General features: G+C 36.2%; 1 protein-coding gene across 1 annotated transcript; it reads left to right on the top strand.

Annotated features, from left to right (window-relative positions):
- Positions 1–1,065, top strand: LOC132062994 (chitinase 2-like). The gene has a single exon (XM_059455446.1). It carries the CDS (start codon positions 42–44, stop codon positions 957–959), a length of 918 nt encoding a protein of 305 aa, XP_059311429.1. The 5' UTR covers positions 1–41; the 3' UTR covers positions 960–1,065.
- The last annotated feature ends 16,592 nt before the right edge of the window (positions 1,066–17,657 follow it).

The following is a 17,657-nucleotide window of genomic DNA, read 5'->3' as shown; positions in this document are numbered from 1 at the left end:
TAGCAGACTACAGAGTAATTCTAACAATATATCTCAACTTCATGGAGCTCTCCAAGATTTTACTTTCATTTTTTGCTCTTCAATTCTTAATTTTTCTATCACCAATCCATGCAGCACCTGGAAATTCCAATATTTTCAGGGAATACATTGGAGCAGAGTTCAAGAATGTCAAGTTCACTGATGTTCCCATTCACTCTGGTGTCGAATTTCACTTCATTCTCTCTTTTGCCATTGATTACACCACTTCTTCTTCTGCATCTCCCACAAACGGTCAATTCAACATTTTCTGGGACACAGATAACCTCACCCCTTCTTCTGTTTCCGCGATTAAAAACCAACATTCGAATGTCAAAGTAGCATTGAGCTTAGGAGGTGACAGTGTTGGAGGAACCAGTGCGTATTTCAACCCTACTTCGGTCGATTCTTGGGTTTCAAATGCTGTCTCTTCTCTTACAAATATAATTAAGCAATACAATTTGGATGGCATCGATATCGACTATGAACATTTTCAAGCTGACCCTGATACCTTTACAGAGTGCATTGGGAAACTAATTACAACTCTCAAGAACAACGGAGTTATTTCATTCGCTTCCATAGCTCCGTTTGATGATGATGAAGTTCAGAGTCATTACAAGGCGCTATGGAAAAGCTATGGTCACCTTATAGACTATGTCAACTTCCAATTTTACGCGTACGATGAGGGGACCACTGTGTCTCAATTCATGGACTATTTTTCTACTCAGAGATCCAATTATGAAGGGGGAAGGATCTTGGCTAGCTTTAGCACTGATGGAAGTGGAGGATTATCTCCAGAAAATGGATTTTTCACAGCTTGTAGTAAGCTTAAAAGTAAAGGAGAGTTGGGTGGAATATTTGTGTGGAGTGCTGATGATTCAAAATCAAATGGTTTCAAATATGAGAAGCAATCACAAGCATTACTGGCCATACCCCACAAGTGATTTCACAATGTTGTAATACAGTTGTAGTGATACAAATCCAAAGCTATGCACCTCTTTGTACAAAATTATGAGGATTTGAATCAATATACTACTAGTGGGTTTATGATTATGTTATGCATTATTCAGAAAAGGAAATCATTGTTCTGTTCATCTTTTTGCCACTGCATTTAAGACTTTTCAGCAATAAGCAAATTAATAAGACAGCCATAAGAATTAATCAAAAGGTATTACGCTCTTTGGGAAAGGTCCATTTACAGCCTCCCAGCTGCAGGTGTTTCAATGACAGACAATAATATGCAAGTACATAATGGCTTCCGTGCCATAGGCAGAGCTAGTGTTGTCAAAAAATTGTTAGCAAACTGTATTCGAAAATGAACATAAACCAGAATTTGAAAACTGTATCAAAAATTTGTAAGAATTAAATCGAGCCCATTGAATTCATAGCGTGTCCTTAAGGAAATTATTCCCTTCAATGTACCCGAGGTGTTGGAATATATCCTCCCAGGATAGAACGATCTACTCACTGTTGTAGCGGTACAACAAACTCACTCGACGGCAATAAATCACACTAAGGTTGCATCCTTTCTGAGCGGGAATGATAATTAATTAATAATTAAAATTAATTAAATTTAGTCCAAACAGATTATCAATCAAATCATTTGACCAAATCCAAAGCCGAAGCCGTGCGACGATTACGGCGCGGGGGAGGTCCTTTTCTCAACTCTTTATGAGCTAGAAGATGTGCTTCTACATATAAGCGCAAGAACTTTTCCTTTCACAACCAATGTGGGAGAAATGCTTCATCCAAAAAGCAATAAAGGAACAATTCAAAATTTTCATTTTCCCTCCATATTTTCTTCCCTACATTTTCCATTCATCTACACTAAAAACCCAACAATCCCCTAAATGAATGGGGAATGGCTATAAGATAAAGGAATGCACAAACAAGTGTGTGATTTACAAGTAAAGATTAATTGCATCTGGATAAGTAGGTTTCCCTTTGAACTCTCCGTAGTGAACTTATATCGGATGTACTCGGTCAATTGATAGATATGATATCTTTGAATCGTTGAGCTTTGTTGTACACCTAGACAACATAAGTCACACAATTAACCCTTAACCGTCTATGGTTCTCACGGTTGTGTTTGTTTCAGCCATGAACACCGCCTGATTTCATAAGTGCATAGAGAATGAGCCTTTACTATCATTCTCCTTGAAGCGGCTTACACTTCACACTCACATAGGTGATTTCTAAACATGTAGTCCTATAGATACACTATCTGATCATATCCTGCAAAACTTAGAAACCATTAAAAAACTTTAATGCTTTATTAACTCATTTTAAACCTTAACGTATTATCCTTGTTTCTGAACATTGACTTCATCACGAGAATGGGTTGAGTTATTTGACAATGTTAAACCGTCATTCATAATTTTGTTTGATCTCTTTCAACCTAACTCTTGGGATCTCCAGTCTACTGGGTAGATTTATCGCCATGATGACTTGTCCTAGGCCTTAACCCCATTCCCTTTGATGATCTTTCAACTGCCTCTCTAGTTAGGTCTTTGATAAGTGAATCTGACACGTTATCTCTCGACTTTACGTAGTCAATAGTGATAACACCACTAGAGAGTAATTGCCTAAAGTTATTGTGTCTCCATCGTATGTGACGAGATTTTTTGTTATACTTAACGCTCCCTACTCTACCTGTTGCCGCTTCGCTATCACAATGTATACATATAGGTGCTAAAGGTTTGGGCCAAAATGGAACATCTTCCAAAAAATTTCGGAGCCATACTGCTTCTTCACCGGCCTTGTCTAAAGCTATAAATTCAGATTCCATTGTAGAGCGAGCGATGCATGTCTGTTTGGATGATTTTCAAGACAAATCGCCTCCTCCAATGGTAGAAACATATCCACTTGTGGATTTAACTTTAGATGATTCGGTGATCTAATTTGCATCACTATATCCCTCAATTACTGCGGGATATTCATTATGGTGCAAAGCATAGTTTTGGATGTGTTTTAAATACCCCAAAACTCGTTTCATTGCCATCAAACGAGTTTGATTGGGATTACTTGTGAACCGACTCAGCTTACTGATAGCACATGCTATATCTGGTCATGTACAATTCATGATATATATCAAACTTCTCAATACTCGTGCATAGTCCAATTGTGAATCACTTTCACCTTCATTTTTTTGAAGTGCAGTACATCAATTGGAGTCTTTGCAGCATTGAAATTCAAATACTTGAACTTGCCAAATACTCTTTCAATATAATAAGACTGTGATAATGACCTTTGTGGAGTTTTATGGATCCTAATTCCTAAGATTAAATCAGTAACTCCAAAGTCTTTCATGTCAAATTTGCTAGCCAGCAAACGCTTCGTAACATTTACGTCGGCAATATCTCTACTGATTATCAATATGTCATCAACATATAAACAAATAATGACTTCATGATTTGGACTATTTTTAATGTAAACACATTTGTCACACTCATTGATCTTAAATCCATTTGCCAACATTGTTTGGTCAAATTTTGCATGCCATTGTTTGGGTGCTTGTTTAGTCCATAAAGCGACTTAACAAGTTTGCACACTTTCCTTTATTTACCAGGAACCACGAAACCTTCAAGTTGTTCCATGTAAATTTCTTCCTCCAAATCTCCATATAAGAAAGTTGTCTTAACATTCATTTGATGAATTCAAGACTATACATGGCCGCTAGTGCTATTAACACCCGAATGGATGTTATCCTTGTTACCGGTGAGTATGTGTCAAAATAATCAAGACCTTCTTTTTGTCTACAACCTTTAACAACAAGTCTTGCCTTATATTTGTCAATGGTACCATCAACTTTCATTTTCCTTTTAAAGATCCATTTCGAACCTAAGGGTTTATTTACGGGAGAAAGATCAACCAATTCCCATGTATGGTTGTTCAAGATTGATTCAATATCACTATTGATTGCCTCTTTCCAAAATGGTGAATCCGAAGAAGACATGGCTTCTTTAAACGTTTGAGGCTCATTTTCAAGCAAAAACGTCACAAAATCCGGTCCAAAGGAAGTAGATGTCCTTTGACGTTTGCTATGCCTTGGATCTTCTTTACTTGGTATATTTTCCTTTGGTTCTTCCTGTGGTCATTTAGATCTTTCAACGAAAACTCACATTCATGTTTATACGGATAAATGTTTTCAAAGAATTCAGCATTATCTGATTCAATTACCGTATTAACATGGATGTCGGGATTTTTGGATTTGTGAACCAAAAAATCGACATGCTTTGTTGTTGGTAGCATATCTAATGAAAACACAATCCACAGTTTTCAGTCCTATTTTGATCCTTTTGGGTATAGGAACTCGTACTTTAGCTAAGCACCCCCCACACTTTGAAATATTTCAAGTTGGGTTTTCTTCCTTTCCATTTTTCATATGGAATAGATTGTGTTTTGATGTGGGGCACTCTGTTGAGTATTCGATTATCTGTAAGGATAGCTTTCCCCCACAAGCTCTGCGGCAAACCGGAACTTATTAATAAAGCATTCATCATTTTCTTAATGTTCGATTTTTCCTTTCCTCAATTCCATTAGATTGTTGTGTGTGAGGGGCAGTGATTTGATGAATAATTTCATATTAACATATCTTTGCTAAAGGAGATCATACTCTCCACCCCTATCACGTCTTATCATTTTATCTTTTTATTCAATTGATTTTCAACTTTATTTTTATATTGCTTAAATGCTTCATCCTTACTATTAAGCAAATAAACATAGCAATATTGAGTGCAATCGTCAATAAAAGTTATGAAATACTTTTTCCCACCGTGAGATGGTATTGACTTCATATCACAAATATCTATATGAATTAAGTCTAAAGGATTAGAATTCCTCTCAATAGACTTATAAGGATGTTTAACAAACTTAGATTCAACACATATTTGACATTTTAATTTATTACACTTGAATTTAGGCAATACTTCTAAATTAATCAATTGCCGCAAGGTTTTGTAGTTGACGTGTCCTAAACGAACATGCCATAAATCATTTGACTCTAACAAATAAGATGAAGCTGGAGTTTTATTAATACTGCCAACAACCATTACATTCAGTTTGAAAAGGCTCTCTGTGAGGTAGCCCTTTCCAGCATACATATCATTTTTGCTAACAACAACCTTATCAGAAGCAAAAACACATTTGAATCCATTCTTAACTAACAAAGAAGTTGAAACTAAGTTCTTCCTAATTGTAGGAGCATGAAGAACATTGTAAGCGTCAACACCTTGCTGGAAGTCATCTTTAGGAATATCTTTCCATATCCTTCAACCTTGGTTGTTGCAGTATTTCCAATGGAAAGCTCTTCTTCGAGTCCTGCTGGAGTATATGTAGCAAATGCTTCTTTGACAAAGACAAACATGTCGAGTGGCTCCAGAGTCAATCCACCACTCTTTTAGGTTTCCAACTAAATTGCATTTCATGAGCATAGCACATAGATCATCAATGTCATCATTCTTTCCCACCATGTTTGCATGATCTTTTTTCTTATTTTTCTTAGGGGACCGACAATCTGGAGCCTTAGGTCCAGCTTTCCCACAATTATAGCAGTCGCCTTTGAATTTTTTCTTGTTTTGTTCCTTCCTCTATCGTGAAGGCTTCTTCCTTTTCTTATTATTTAGATCAGCTTCCTCAACGATGTTTGCTCCTATAATCGTTGAATTTCCACGCGACTGCCTTTTAGCAGCTTTATTATCCTCCTCGATCTTTAAGCGAATCACAAGATCTTCCAGCGACATTTCCTTGCGCTTGTGTTTCAGATAGTTTTTGAAGTCTCTCCACAAAGGAGGCAACTTCTCAATCACAGCAGCCACTTGATATGCCTCATTAATTACCATATTTTCAGCAATAAGGTCATGGATAAGCACTTAGAGTTCTTGAACTTGGGTTCCAACAGTCTTACTGTCTACCATTTTGTAGTCTAGAAACTTGAAAACCATAAAAATTTTCAAGCATGCGTCTTCAGTTTTATACTTCTTTTCAAGTGCAATCCACAATTCTTTTAATGTTTTCGTAGAACTGTAAACGTTGTACAGATCATCCTCTAAAACACTAAGAATGTAACCCTTGCACAAGAAACCGAATGCTTCCAAGCCTCAACAACCATGAAGCACTGATTTTCTCACATTCCTTCTTCAGGAACTAGAGGATCTTCGTTTGTGAACTTTTGCATACCAAGAGTGGTCAACCAAGACAACATTCGTTGCTGCCATCCTTTGAAGTTAATTCCAAAAAAATTTCCTAGTTTCTGTGTAGGTGCCATAACATGTGCAGCAGTTGAACGGCTTGACGATGCAACAGTAGTTGCCGCAACAGTCGTCACCGCAACAGTCTATGTTCCAATAGAAACATTGACATCCTTTTCTATTGCCATTTTTCTTTTATCTGTCAATAGTTGACAAATAGTTTAATCAATGGCAAACAAAAACAGAACTGTAAACAGTGAAGATTTATATATTCAAACTGTTTCACAAGTTAACGATAAATTTTTTATGTTCTTCAAATCATTTCACTCTTATTAACTTTAATAATCCAATGAAGTTTTTATGTTCTTCAATCGGAAAGGTGTAGAAAACCAGAAGGTTTTAATCTCCAGAAACAGAGTACAGATTAAAAAATATAAAAAATTAATTTCCTTAAGATTGATAGCAAACTATATTCTAAAATGAACATAAACTAGAATCTGAAAACTGTATCAAAAATATGTAAGAATTAATCGAGCCCACTGAATTCACAGTGTGTCCTTAAGGAAATTATTTCCCGCAATGTACCCGAGGTGTTGCAATATATCCTTCCAGGATAGAACGATATACTCACCGTTGTAGCGGTACAACAAACTCCGGTGACAGCAAACTCACTCGACGACAGTAAATCACACGAATATTTTATGAAGTGCAAGAAGAAGAAGAGAAGAGAAGATCAGAAAATTTCTAAGGAATAATCTTTAGATCATCAGGATATATATAGCCATGCAAGTGTTGGTTCAGAAAGGTGCAACTCAAAGGTTGCATCCTTTCAGATGAGCGGGAATGTTTAAATTAATCCGGGAAGGAGAAATGGGTCAACGGGTCAGAAACGGATCCGGAAAATCAGGTCAAATTTTGGATAATTAATTACCGAAGCCAAGCCGAGCGATGACGACAGCGTGAGGGGAGGTCCTCTTCTCAACTCTTTATATGCTAGAAGATGTGATTCTACATATAAGCACAAGAGCTTTCCTTTCTACAACCAATGTGAGAGAAATGCTTCATCCAAAAAGCAATAAAGGAACAATTCAAAATTTTCACTTTCCATCCGTATTTGCTTCCCTCCATTTCCCATTCATCTACACTTAAAACCGAACAAAAATTACATTATAAATATAAGGTTCAAATTATTTATGTTTATATAGTACGTTGAATACCATTTACTTCTTTGTATGTCTACTTAGTTATATTTTGAATACCCTAAGTGGAAATCTTGGCTCCGTCACTGCTTCATGCTTGTTTGGAGTCGATGTTCTCAAGCGAATTGGATCCAAAGCCATGGTGGTGTAAGATACTAGACGGGAAGAAATTGAGGTGCTCAAGGGATGTAGCTTCGAATCAGAACTAATGTGAGCATAATACCCAAAAAAGCAAACCCCATTCAAGAAGGCTGTGGGAATTCACACCATCAACAATTCTAATCGACACCCTCCTCTTAAATCTCTCAACTACCACTATTTTTCAACTCCCAACTGTGCAGCTCTCTGCTCCTTCCTGTGACGAAACCAGGTGCATCGAGTGGTTTGGGAGAGGAAACAGAAGTGGCACCATCGCTGTTGTTATTTTTAACCTGCAAAATTTGCAACAACTCATGTCCTCATTTTGGATATGGGATTGAACAATGACCAGAACAGAGAAAACACGACTGCATTTCAAATGAAAGACAAGGCGAAACTCTACAACTTTGAATGCCATAGGGAGAGTTTGCACTATATAGAAAGTGAGCGAGTTATATAATATGATCTTGTTATTTAGATTGATGTAAAAAGAAGGTCCACCGAGTGAACTATTTATAGCGGAAACATGTATCATAAAACCATTGTTTTTAATGTTATGATATCTAAGACAAATTGTGTGAATTTTTGTGATGTGGATTCAACGTTAGACATTGGCAGAGCCAATTGAGACCCATTCGTTGGAAAAATTACACTGTGTATTGAATCATCTTGTGGGTTTCATCATGTGTTACTGTTATCCAAACTTTTGTTCAAAATCAGAAAACCAAAACCAGAAACTGGAAACGAAAAATCAGAGTAAACCAGAAACTGAAAACGATAAAAAAATTCAGAAAGTAAATATATAAGTCCATATAATTCATTGTGTGTCCTTAAGGAATTTAATCCCCTCAAGTACTGGATTTTAAGGATTACTTCCTCCCAAGATAAAATGGATTAACCTATCAAAAGAGTAGCGGTGCCTCAAACGCCTTTGACTTCACGCGAACTCAAAGTTTGCAACAAGTTATATACGACACTGACTCAGATTTTGTTTTGAAAAAATGTAACGAATGCAGAAAATATGCAAAGAGTATTTTCAGAATTTCAGAATGCAAAAAAATGAGGCATTTTCTCTGTATTTATAGCCATGAAATACCTGTTCAAAAAAAGTGTGGTGTCTGTTCGGAAAGGCGTGGTGTCTGTTCGGTAAGGTCATGCCTTTTCCGAAAATAAAAATATCCAAAAATAGAAATGTCTGTTGGGAATTATTCCGCGAATTTCTAAATTAATTTTAGCGCCGAAAAATTTCAGAAATAGAAAAATGGATAAAATAAATTTGGTCTAAAAAGATTATCAATCAATCAGATCATTTGACCAAATACGAATCCGAATCCGAATCTAAATCTGAGCCGAGCGACGATGATGGAGCGAGTAAAGTCCCTCTTCTCAACTCTTTAAAAGCCAGAATAAGTACTTCTCTATTTAAGCACACTTACTTTCTTTTCCACCACCTATGTGGAACAAAGCTCCTTTCCAAAATGGACTTTGCTTTAAATCTCATTTCCCTTCATTTCTCATTCACACCCACTTAGCTAGCTTCATTGATTAGCTAGCTTCAACAATCCCTACATGAATGGGGAATGGTTATATGACAAAAAATATGCATGCATGAAAAAACTGTGTGATTCGTGAGCAAGGATTAATTGCATCTAGATAAGTAGGTTTCCCTTTGAACTCTCCGTAGTGAACATATGTCGGATATACTTGGTCAATCAGTAGATTTGATATCTTTGAACTGTCGAACTTTAGTATATACCTAGACAACCACATGTCACACAATTAACCCTTTAACGGTCTTTGGTTTTCACTGTTGTGTTCATTTCAGCCATGAACACCGCCCGGTTTCATGAGTGTGTAGAGCATGGGCCTTTACCTAACATACCTTGAAGCGACTTACACTTCACACTCACATAGGTGTTTCCTAAATGTGTCATCTCGTAGATACACTATCTGGTCATACCTGCCAAACTCAGAAACCATTCAAAAGCTTAAGCTTTATTAACTCGTCAAAAAGCCTTAATGTTTTATCCTTATTTCTGAACATTGTCTTCATCATGAGAATGGGTTGAGTTATTTGACAATGTTGAACCATTATTCATAACTTTGTTTGATCTCTTTGAACCTAGCTCTTGGGATCTCCAGTCTACTAGATAGAGTTGCCGCCATGATAACTTGTCCTAGGCCTTAAACCCATTCCCCTCAATAATCTTTCAATCGTCTCTCTATTTAAGCCTTTTGTAAATGGATCCGACACGTTATCTCTTGACTTTACATAGTTAATTGTGATAATTCCACTAGAGAGTAGTTATCGAATGGTTTTGTGTCTCCGTCTTATGTGACGAGATTTCCCGTTATACATAACGCTCCCTGCCCTACTGATGCTTGGCTATCACAATGTATACATATAGGTGCCACAGGTTTGGGCCAGAAAGGAATATCTTCTAAGAAATTCTGGAGCTATTCAGCTTCTTCACTGGCTTTGTAGACTCCATTGTAGAGCGAGCAATACACATTTATTTGGACGACTTCTATGACACCGCTCCTCCACCAATCATGAATATATATCCACTTGTTGATTTATATTCTGTTGATCCGGTGATCCAATTTGCATCACTGTATCCTTCAATAACTTCGGGATATTTATTATAATGTAAGGCAAAGTTTTGGGTATGTTTTAAATATCCAAGAACTCATTTCATTGCCATCCAATGCGTTTGATTGGGATTACTCGTGTACCGACTTAGTTTACTTATAACACAAGCTATATCTGGTCGCGTACAGTTCATGATGTACATTAAACTTCCCAATACCCTAGTATAGTCCAATTGACACTCACTTTCACCTTTGTGATTTGCAAGAGCAAGGTTTACGTCAATTGAAGTTTTTGCAGTTTTGAAATCTAAATACTTGAACTTCTCAAGTAATCTTTCAATGTAATGTGACTGAGACTAAGCTAGACCTTGAGGAGTCTTGTGGATCTTAATTCCTAAAATTAAGTCAACAACTCCTAAGTCTTTCATATCAAATTTGCTAGCTAGCATACGCTTAGTGGCATTTATGTTAGCAATGTCTTTACTCATTATCAACATGTCATCAACATACAAATAATCAATGACTATATGATATGAAGTGTTCTTAATGTAAACACATTTATCACACTCATTAATCTTGAATCCATTGGCCAACATCGTTTGATCAAATTTTGCATGCCATTGTTTGGGTGCTTGTTTTAGTCCGTACAGAGACTTAACAAGTCGACATACTTTTTTTTCTTTCCCGGAAACTTCAAACCCTTCGGGTTGTTCCATGTAGATTTCTTCATCTAAATCCCCATTTAAGAAAGCTGTCTTAACGTCCATTTGATGGATTTCAAGATCATACACAACGGCTAAAACTATTAACACCCGAATAGATGTTATTCTTACTACCGGTGAGGATGTGTCAAAATAATCAAGACCTCCTCGTTGTCTGAATCCTTTGATAATAAGTCTTGCCTTATATTTGTCAATAGTGCCATCATCTTGCATCTTCCTTTTGAATATCTATTTAGAACCTAAAAGTTTGGTCACAGGTGGAAGATCAACCAACTTCCATGTATGGTTGTTTAATATGGATTCAATTTCATTATTGACTGCCTCTTTCCAATATTGAGCTTCCGAAGAAGACATAGCTTTTTAAAAATTTTGAGGTTTATTTTCTAACAAAAATGTCAGGAAATCTGATCCAAAGGAAGTAGACGTCCTTTGACGTTTACTATGCCTTGGATTTTCACTACTTGGTGTATTTTCCTTTGATTCTTCCCGAGGTCATTTAGATCCTTCACCAAATGAATCACATTTACCTTTGTACGAATAAATATTTTCAAAAAATGCGGTATTATCTAATTCTATTGCCGTATTGGTATGAATGTTGGGATTTTCTGATTTGTACACCAAAAATCGATATGCTTTACTATTTTTGGCATATCCAATGAAAACACAGTTAACAGTTTTGGGTCCTACACCTTTAACAAACACCCCACACTTTAAAGTATTTCAAGTTGGTTTTTCTTCTTTTCCATACTTCATATGGAATGGACTGTGTTTTGCTATGGGGTACTCAATTAAGTATTTGGTTAGCTGTAAGTAAAGCTTCCGCCCACAAGTTCTGCGGTAATCCAGAACTTATCAATAAAGCATTCATCATCTCCTTTAAATTTCAATTCTTTCTTTCCGTAATCCCATTGGATTGTGGCGTGTAGGGAGCAGTTGTTTGATGAATGATGCCATATTCCAAACACACTTCTTCGAAAGGAGATTCATATTCATTGCCCCTATTACTTCGTATCATTTTGATCTTATGTCGAGTTATTGTGTTTCAACCTCGATTTTATATTGCTTGAATGCATCTATTGCTTCATCTTTGCTATTAAATAAATAAACAAAGCAATATCGCGTACAATCGTCAATAAAAGTTATGAAATACTTCTTTCCACCGCGAGATGGTATTGACTTCATATCACAAATGTCCGTATGAATTAAGTCTAATGGATTAGTATCCCTTTCAACGGAGTTGTAAGGATGCTTAGAATATTTAGACTCAACACAAATTTGAATTTTGATTTGTTGCATTCCACACAAGTTCTTCCTTATTTCTGGAACATGAAGAACATTCTTCAAAGTCAATGTTTTGCCCGAAGTCATTTTGAGAGTAATAATCCCAACACCTTCAACCTTAGCTGTTGCGGAGTTTTCCATAAAGATCGTCTCTTCGAGCCCTACGGGAGCATATGAGATAAATATCTTTTTGTTGGAGCAGACATGGCGTGTGGCGCCAGAATCAATCCACCAATCTATTGGATTTCCAACCAAACTACATTCGGAGAACATTGCACACAATTCCTCCTCTTCTTCATTCTACTTAATTATGTTTGCTTGATTTTCTTCTTCTGGTTCTTGGGGGTATGACAATCTACAGATTTATGTCCTGTCTTGCAACAATTGTAGCAGTCTCCTTTGAAATTTTTCTTCTTAGAATTGTTCGCCGGCCTGGATGATTTCTTCCTCCTGCTGGACTTTGGTTGAGCAGTCTCAACAATATTTGCACCTGATATTGTTGAATTACTACGAACCTTCCTCTCTGCAGATTTGTTATCTTCCTCGATCTTTAGACGAATCACAAGATCTTCTAGGATCATTTCCTTGCGTTTGTGTTTCAGTTAGTTTTTAAAATCTCTCCACGAAAGAGGCAATTTTTCAATCATAGAAGCCACCTGAAACGCCTCATTGATAATCAAACCTTCGGCAAGGAGATCATGGATAAGGACTTTAAGCTCTTGGACTTGGGTTCCGACAGATTTATTGTCCGTCATTTTATAGTCCAAAAATTTTGCAACTGCAAATTTCTTCAAACACATGTCTTCAATTTTATACTTCTTCTCAAGAACATCCCATAACTCTTTTGAAGCATTTGAAGTACTGTTGAAATTCTACAAATCATCCTCTAAATCACTAAAGATGTAATTGTTGCACAAAAAGTCAGAATGCTTCCAAGGCTCGATAACCACGAATCGCTCATTGTCTGATACTCCTTCTTCATGAACTGGAGCATCTTCCCTTATGAACCTTTGCAAACTTGGGGTGGTCAAATAGAAAAACATTCTTTGTTGCCATCCTTTAAAATTAATTCCAGCAATATTTTCGGGTTTCTCCGCCGGTTGCGGTGCCGGAGCAGAACAGCTAGAACTAGCAACATTGCTAGTAGAGCCAATGACAGGGGCTGTTGTGCCAGTACCAGTGGCAGTCACATTTGCAGTTTGGTCTCCCATGTCTATTTGAGAAAATATAAACAGGATTAAAAAAATCAGTGAAGTTTTTATACCTTCAAACCGAATGCACAAACTTATATATACTCGATGGAGTTTTTATATCTTCGAATCAAGTAAACAATTGAGTAGAAAGTTACGAAAACTTTAATCTCAATACCGGAGTAGAAAATCCGAAGATTTTAGTCTCCAAATGAGTAGAAAGTTACGAAAACTTTAATCTCAATAATGGAGTAGAAAATCTAAAGATTTTAATCTCCAAAAAAGTAACTTTTTATTACTAAAAAAGTAGGTTTTTTGTTTCCTCTAGAAAAGAGTACTTTTATTTCTGAAAAAGTAGCTTTTTTTTATCTTAGGAAAGAGTACTTTTATTTCCGGAAAGAAAATACTTTTCTATCTTACAAACGATGAGAATCAGTCAAGATTTTATTTGTTCAAACCAACACAATTTCCTAACTTCGGCAAAGTTTTGATATTCTTTAAACTGAATTTATTAATTAGACAAAGTTTTTATATTCTTTATATTGAGCAGTAAATTAGGAGTAGAAATGAACAACCTTAAGATTGTTATCCAAACCTGTGTTCAAAATCAGAAACCAAAAACTAGAAACTGGAAATGAAAAATCTGAGTAAACCAGAAACTACAAACGATAAAAAAATTCAGAAAATAAATATCCGAGTTCACAGAATTCACTGTGTGTCCTTAAGGAATTTAATCCCCTCAAGTACTCGAGGTTAAGGATTACTTCCTCCTAGGAGAAAATGAATAAATCTATCAAAAGAGTAGCGGTACCTCAAATGCTTTTGACTTCATGCAAACTCAAAGATTGAAACAAATCTCACACGACACTGACTCAGATTTTGTTTTGAAAAAATATACAATCACGGCAAGTATGCGAGAGTATTTTCGAATTTCGAGATCTTTGAAAAATGAGGCATTGCCTCTGTATTTATAGCCATGAAATACTTGTTCAAAACAGGTGTGATGTCTGTTCGGAAAGGCATGGTGCCTGTTCGTAAGGCCATACCTTGTCCGAAAATAAAAATTTCTGTTGGGAATTATTCTGCGAATTTCTAAATTAATTTTAGCGCGAAAAAATTTTAGAAATGGAAAAATGAATAAAATAAATTTGGTCTAAAAAGATTATCAATCAATCAGACAAAATCCAAATCCGAAGCCGAGCCGAGCGACGACAACGACACGAGGGGAGTCCCTCTTCTCAACTCTTTAAGAGCAAGAAGAAGTGCTTGTCTATTTAAGCACACTTAGTTTCCTTTCCACCACCTATGTGGGACAAAACTCCTTTCCAAAAGGGATTTTACTTTAAATCTCATTTTCCCTCCATTTCTCATTCACATCCACTTAGCTAGCTTCATTTATTAGCTAGCTTCAACAATCCCCAACATGAATGGGGAATGGTTATATGATGAAAAACATCCATGCATGAAAAAACTGTGTAATTCGTAAGCAAGGATTAATTGCATCTGGATAAATAGGTTTCCCTTTGAACTCTCCGTGGTGAACATATGTCGGATATACTCGGTCAATTGGTAGACATGAAACATTATCACACCCCCCCCCCCCCAACCAACCATCTTTATAGAAATATAATCTCTAAGATTACAACTAATATATAAATCTAAAGATTTTCACCGAATATTTTGATATTGTAATACACAATTTATGACAAAGAATATAATATGAATATATATTTTCATCATTAAAAAAATTCTCTTCTTTATACAAAGCGTGATTAAGCTTAGGATTTGACATCTTTTTTGCTTATAACAAAGCAAATATTATTTATATATGTCAAATGTTATGTATATAACAAACATTCGCTATAGTAGCCAAAAAATTTCAGAACCAAACAATGTTGTTATAGTGAGGCTTGACTGCATACTGAATCCCCTTACAATGTGTTTACTTATTTATATTTTTTACTCCCCTTTGTGAAAACTACGAGTTTCGCCAGTACATTTGACAATAAATATTATTTCAATATAATTTTGTAAATATTGACTTACATATTAACAGATATTTGTTTCGCCACCAGTACTCGGAAGTTTTAAACTTGAATAGTTAAAATGCTAGTGAAATGTTACTCATTTGCAGAGTATTTTAATGAAAATTCTAACTCATGATAAATCTTTAAATTTGTTTTTAAAGTGAAATTCATGTTCTAGTACTCTACTTCAACTTCAGCTTCAAATATTTATATTTCACGTTCAGCCAAATAATATTATCATAACTCTCTAATTCACCATCAAAGGACGTGGTGCAGCGGATGAGGCTGCTCCTCCCTTAATCAGATGTCTCTGGTTCGAGTCTTGAGTATGAAATTTTTTTTGATAGGGTGCACTTCCCCCGAATGGGACCTTACATGGCGCGAATCCAGATATAGTTAGGCTCCAATGCGGTACCAAACACCGGGTGGGAAACCGAAAAAATAATAATCTCTAATTCATGGATGGTTATTTGAATTTTCTATAATGCTTATCTATACTATTTTGCCATAGTTTTTTACTTTCTTCAATCCTTGTCTAACTTTTTTGTCATTCTTTTTTCTTGAGCTGAGGGTCTTTCAGAAATAGCCTCCCTACCTTCCAAAGTAGGAGTAATGTCACGACCCAAACCGATGAGTCGCGATGAGTGCCTGATCTTTGGTGACCAAACACCCCTACGCTCTTATCTGAACAACACTATCTAACAAGGACCCATAAATAACTCAATTTGGGCTATACTGACTCAAGAAAGTAGGACATCATGATCTCTGTGCAATCTATATATATATATATATATATACATGTGAACTGGAAAGAACAATGCAAGCCGACAAGGCCACGTAATACGACAAATACATATATATATATATATATATATATATATATATATATACACATGTGAACTGGAAAGAACAATGCAAGCCGACAAGGCCACGTAATCTGACAAATACATACAACTGTCTACAGACTTCTGCGGAATAAAGGCTTTGTAGAAAGGACGGACGAAGGCCCCGTCATACCCATGTGTATATATATCTCAAAAGAATGGCATACCAAAATAGACTGTAACTCCGGATCAAATGGAGCGCACTAACCACCACTGGATAGAGGTCTTACTAAGCTGGACCGCCTCACTGTCTACCTGAACCTGCGGGCATGAGCGCAACCTCCCGAGCAATAGGGGAGTCAGTACGGATAATGTATTGAGTATGTAAAGCATAAGAATAACGTAAGTATAAACATAAGAATCATGAATGAAATCTGAAACTCATAAGCTGAAATGAGCGTACGATCGAATACGTATGACCAAATATCTGATCATATCTATACAACTCTGCATGCATTTGTCTGAATGAGTATCTGTAAGTATTTGCGTAAGTCTGTATAACTGAAATTTCCTCTGTAGGCGTATAATATGCATGCTCTCAATGATAATCATCCTCATGTACATAAATATAGGTCATAGTGCTGAGGAATGCTCCGCTCGATCCATATCCCATATAATAGTGCCGAGGAACATATGGCCCGATCCATATATCATGTAATATTGCCGAGAACTTACGGCCCGATCCATATGTCATCATCAAGGTGCACCAGCTGATCAGGTGGTAATGCGTATATAACGCCTATCCATTTTCCTATACCCCATGTACATATAATATACGCGTATATAACTCCTTCTGGTCATGGGTCAATATGCATATGTATATGATTACAGTGCATAACTGAAATGAACACATAGAACTCTCGAAGTGACATAAGGTCGTATTAACTCCGAAGGACAACTTTTGAGCTAACATCATCAACATAAGAAATCTCATGACCCATGAACAGAAGGAACAATCATATGGGGTATAGGAACATCAAAGACTGAAGTACTCCTCGTGCTTCTAAGAGTAGAGTAATATGGAAGCTCGTTCAATCGCTTGTTGGCTCATAACATAGGATCATGCCAAAATGAAGAAGGAATAGCCTTAACATACCTTGAAGTGTATCTAATCGTCCAACTTCTACTTCTCGAACTCGTAAGTCTACAATCAAGATAACATAGGCCTTAATTATTCTTATTTACTTCACTTACTAACCATTTTAAATATAAAAAGAGCTTAACGAATTGTGAACAACATTCTCCTTCCGAACTTAACAATCCTTCAACTTCCAATTCAATCAAACATCAACCACAATATCAACAACAACAATGACAACATTTACATATCAAGATATACTCAAATCCATTCCCAATCATTTTTTAAAACAGCCCCTAATCACTGTCTTATCCTTCATCAACTTACCAGTTTCATAGCTATC

The sequence above is a fragment of the Lycium ferocissimum genome, chromosome 7 (assembly GCF_029784015.1).
Source record: "Lycium ferocissimum isolate CSIRO_LF1 chromosome 7, AGI_CSIRO_Lferr_CH_V1, whole genome shotgun sequence".
Lineage (NCBI taxonomy): Eukaryota > Viridiplantae > Streptophyta > Magnoliopsida > Solanales > Solanaceae > Lycium > Lycium ferocissimum.
Note: the sequence above shows the minus strand (reverse complement) of the source record. Positions and strands in the feature narration are given on the sequence as shown.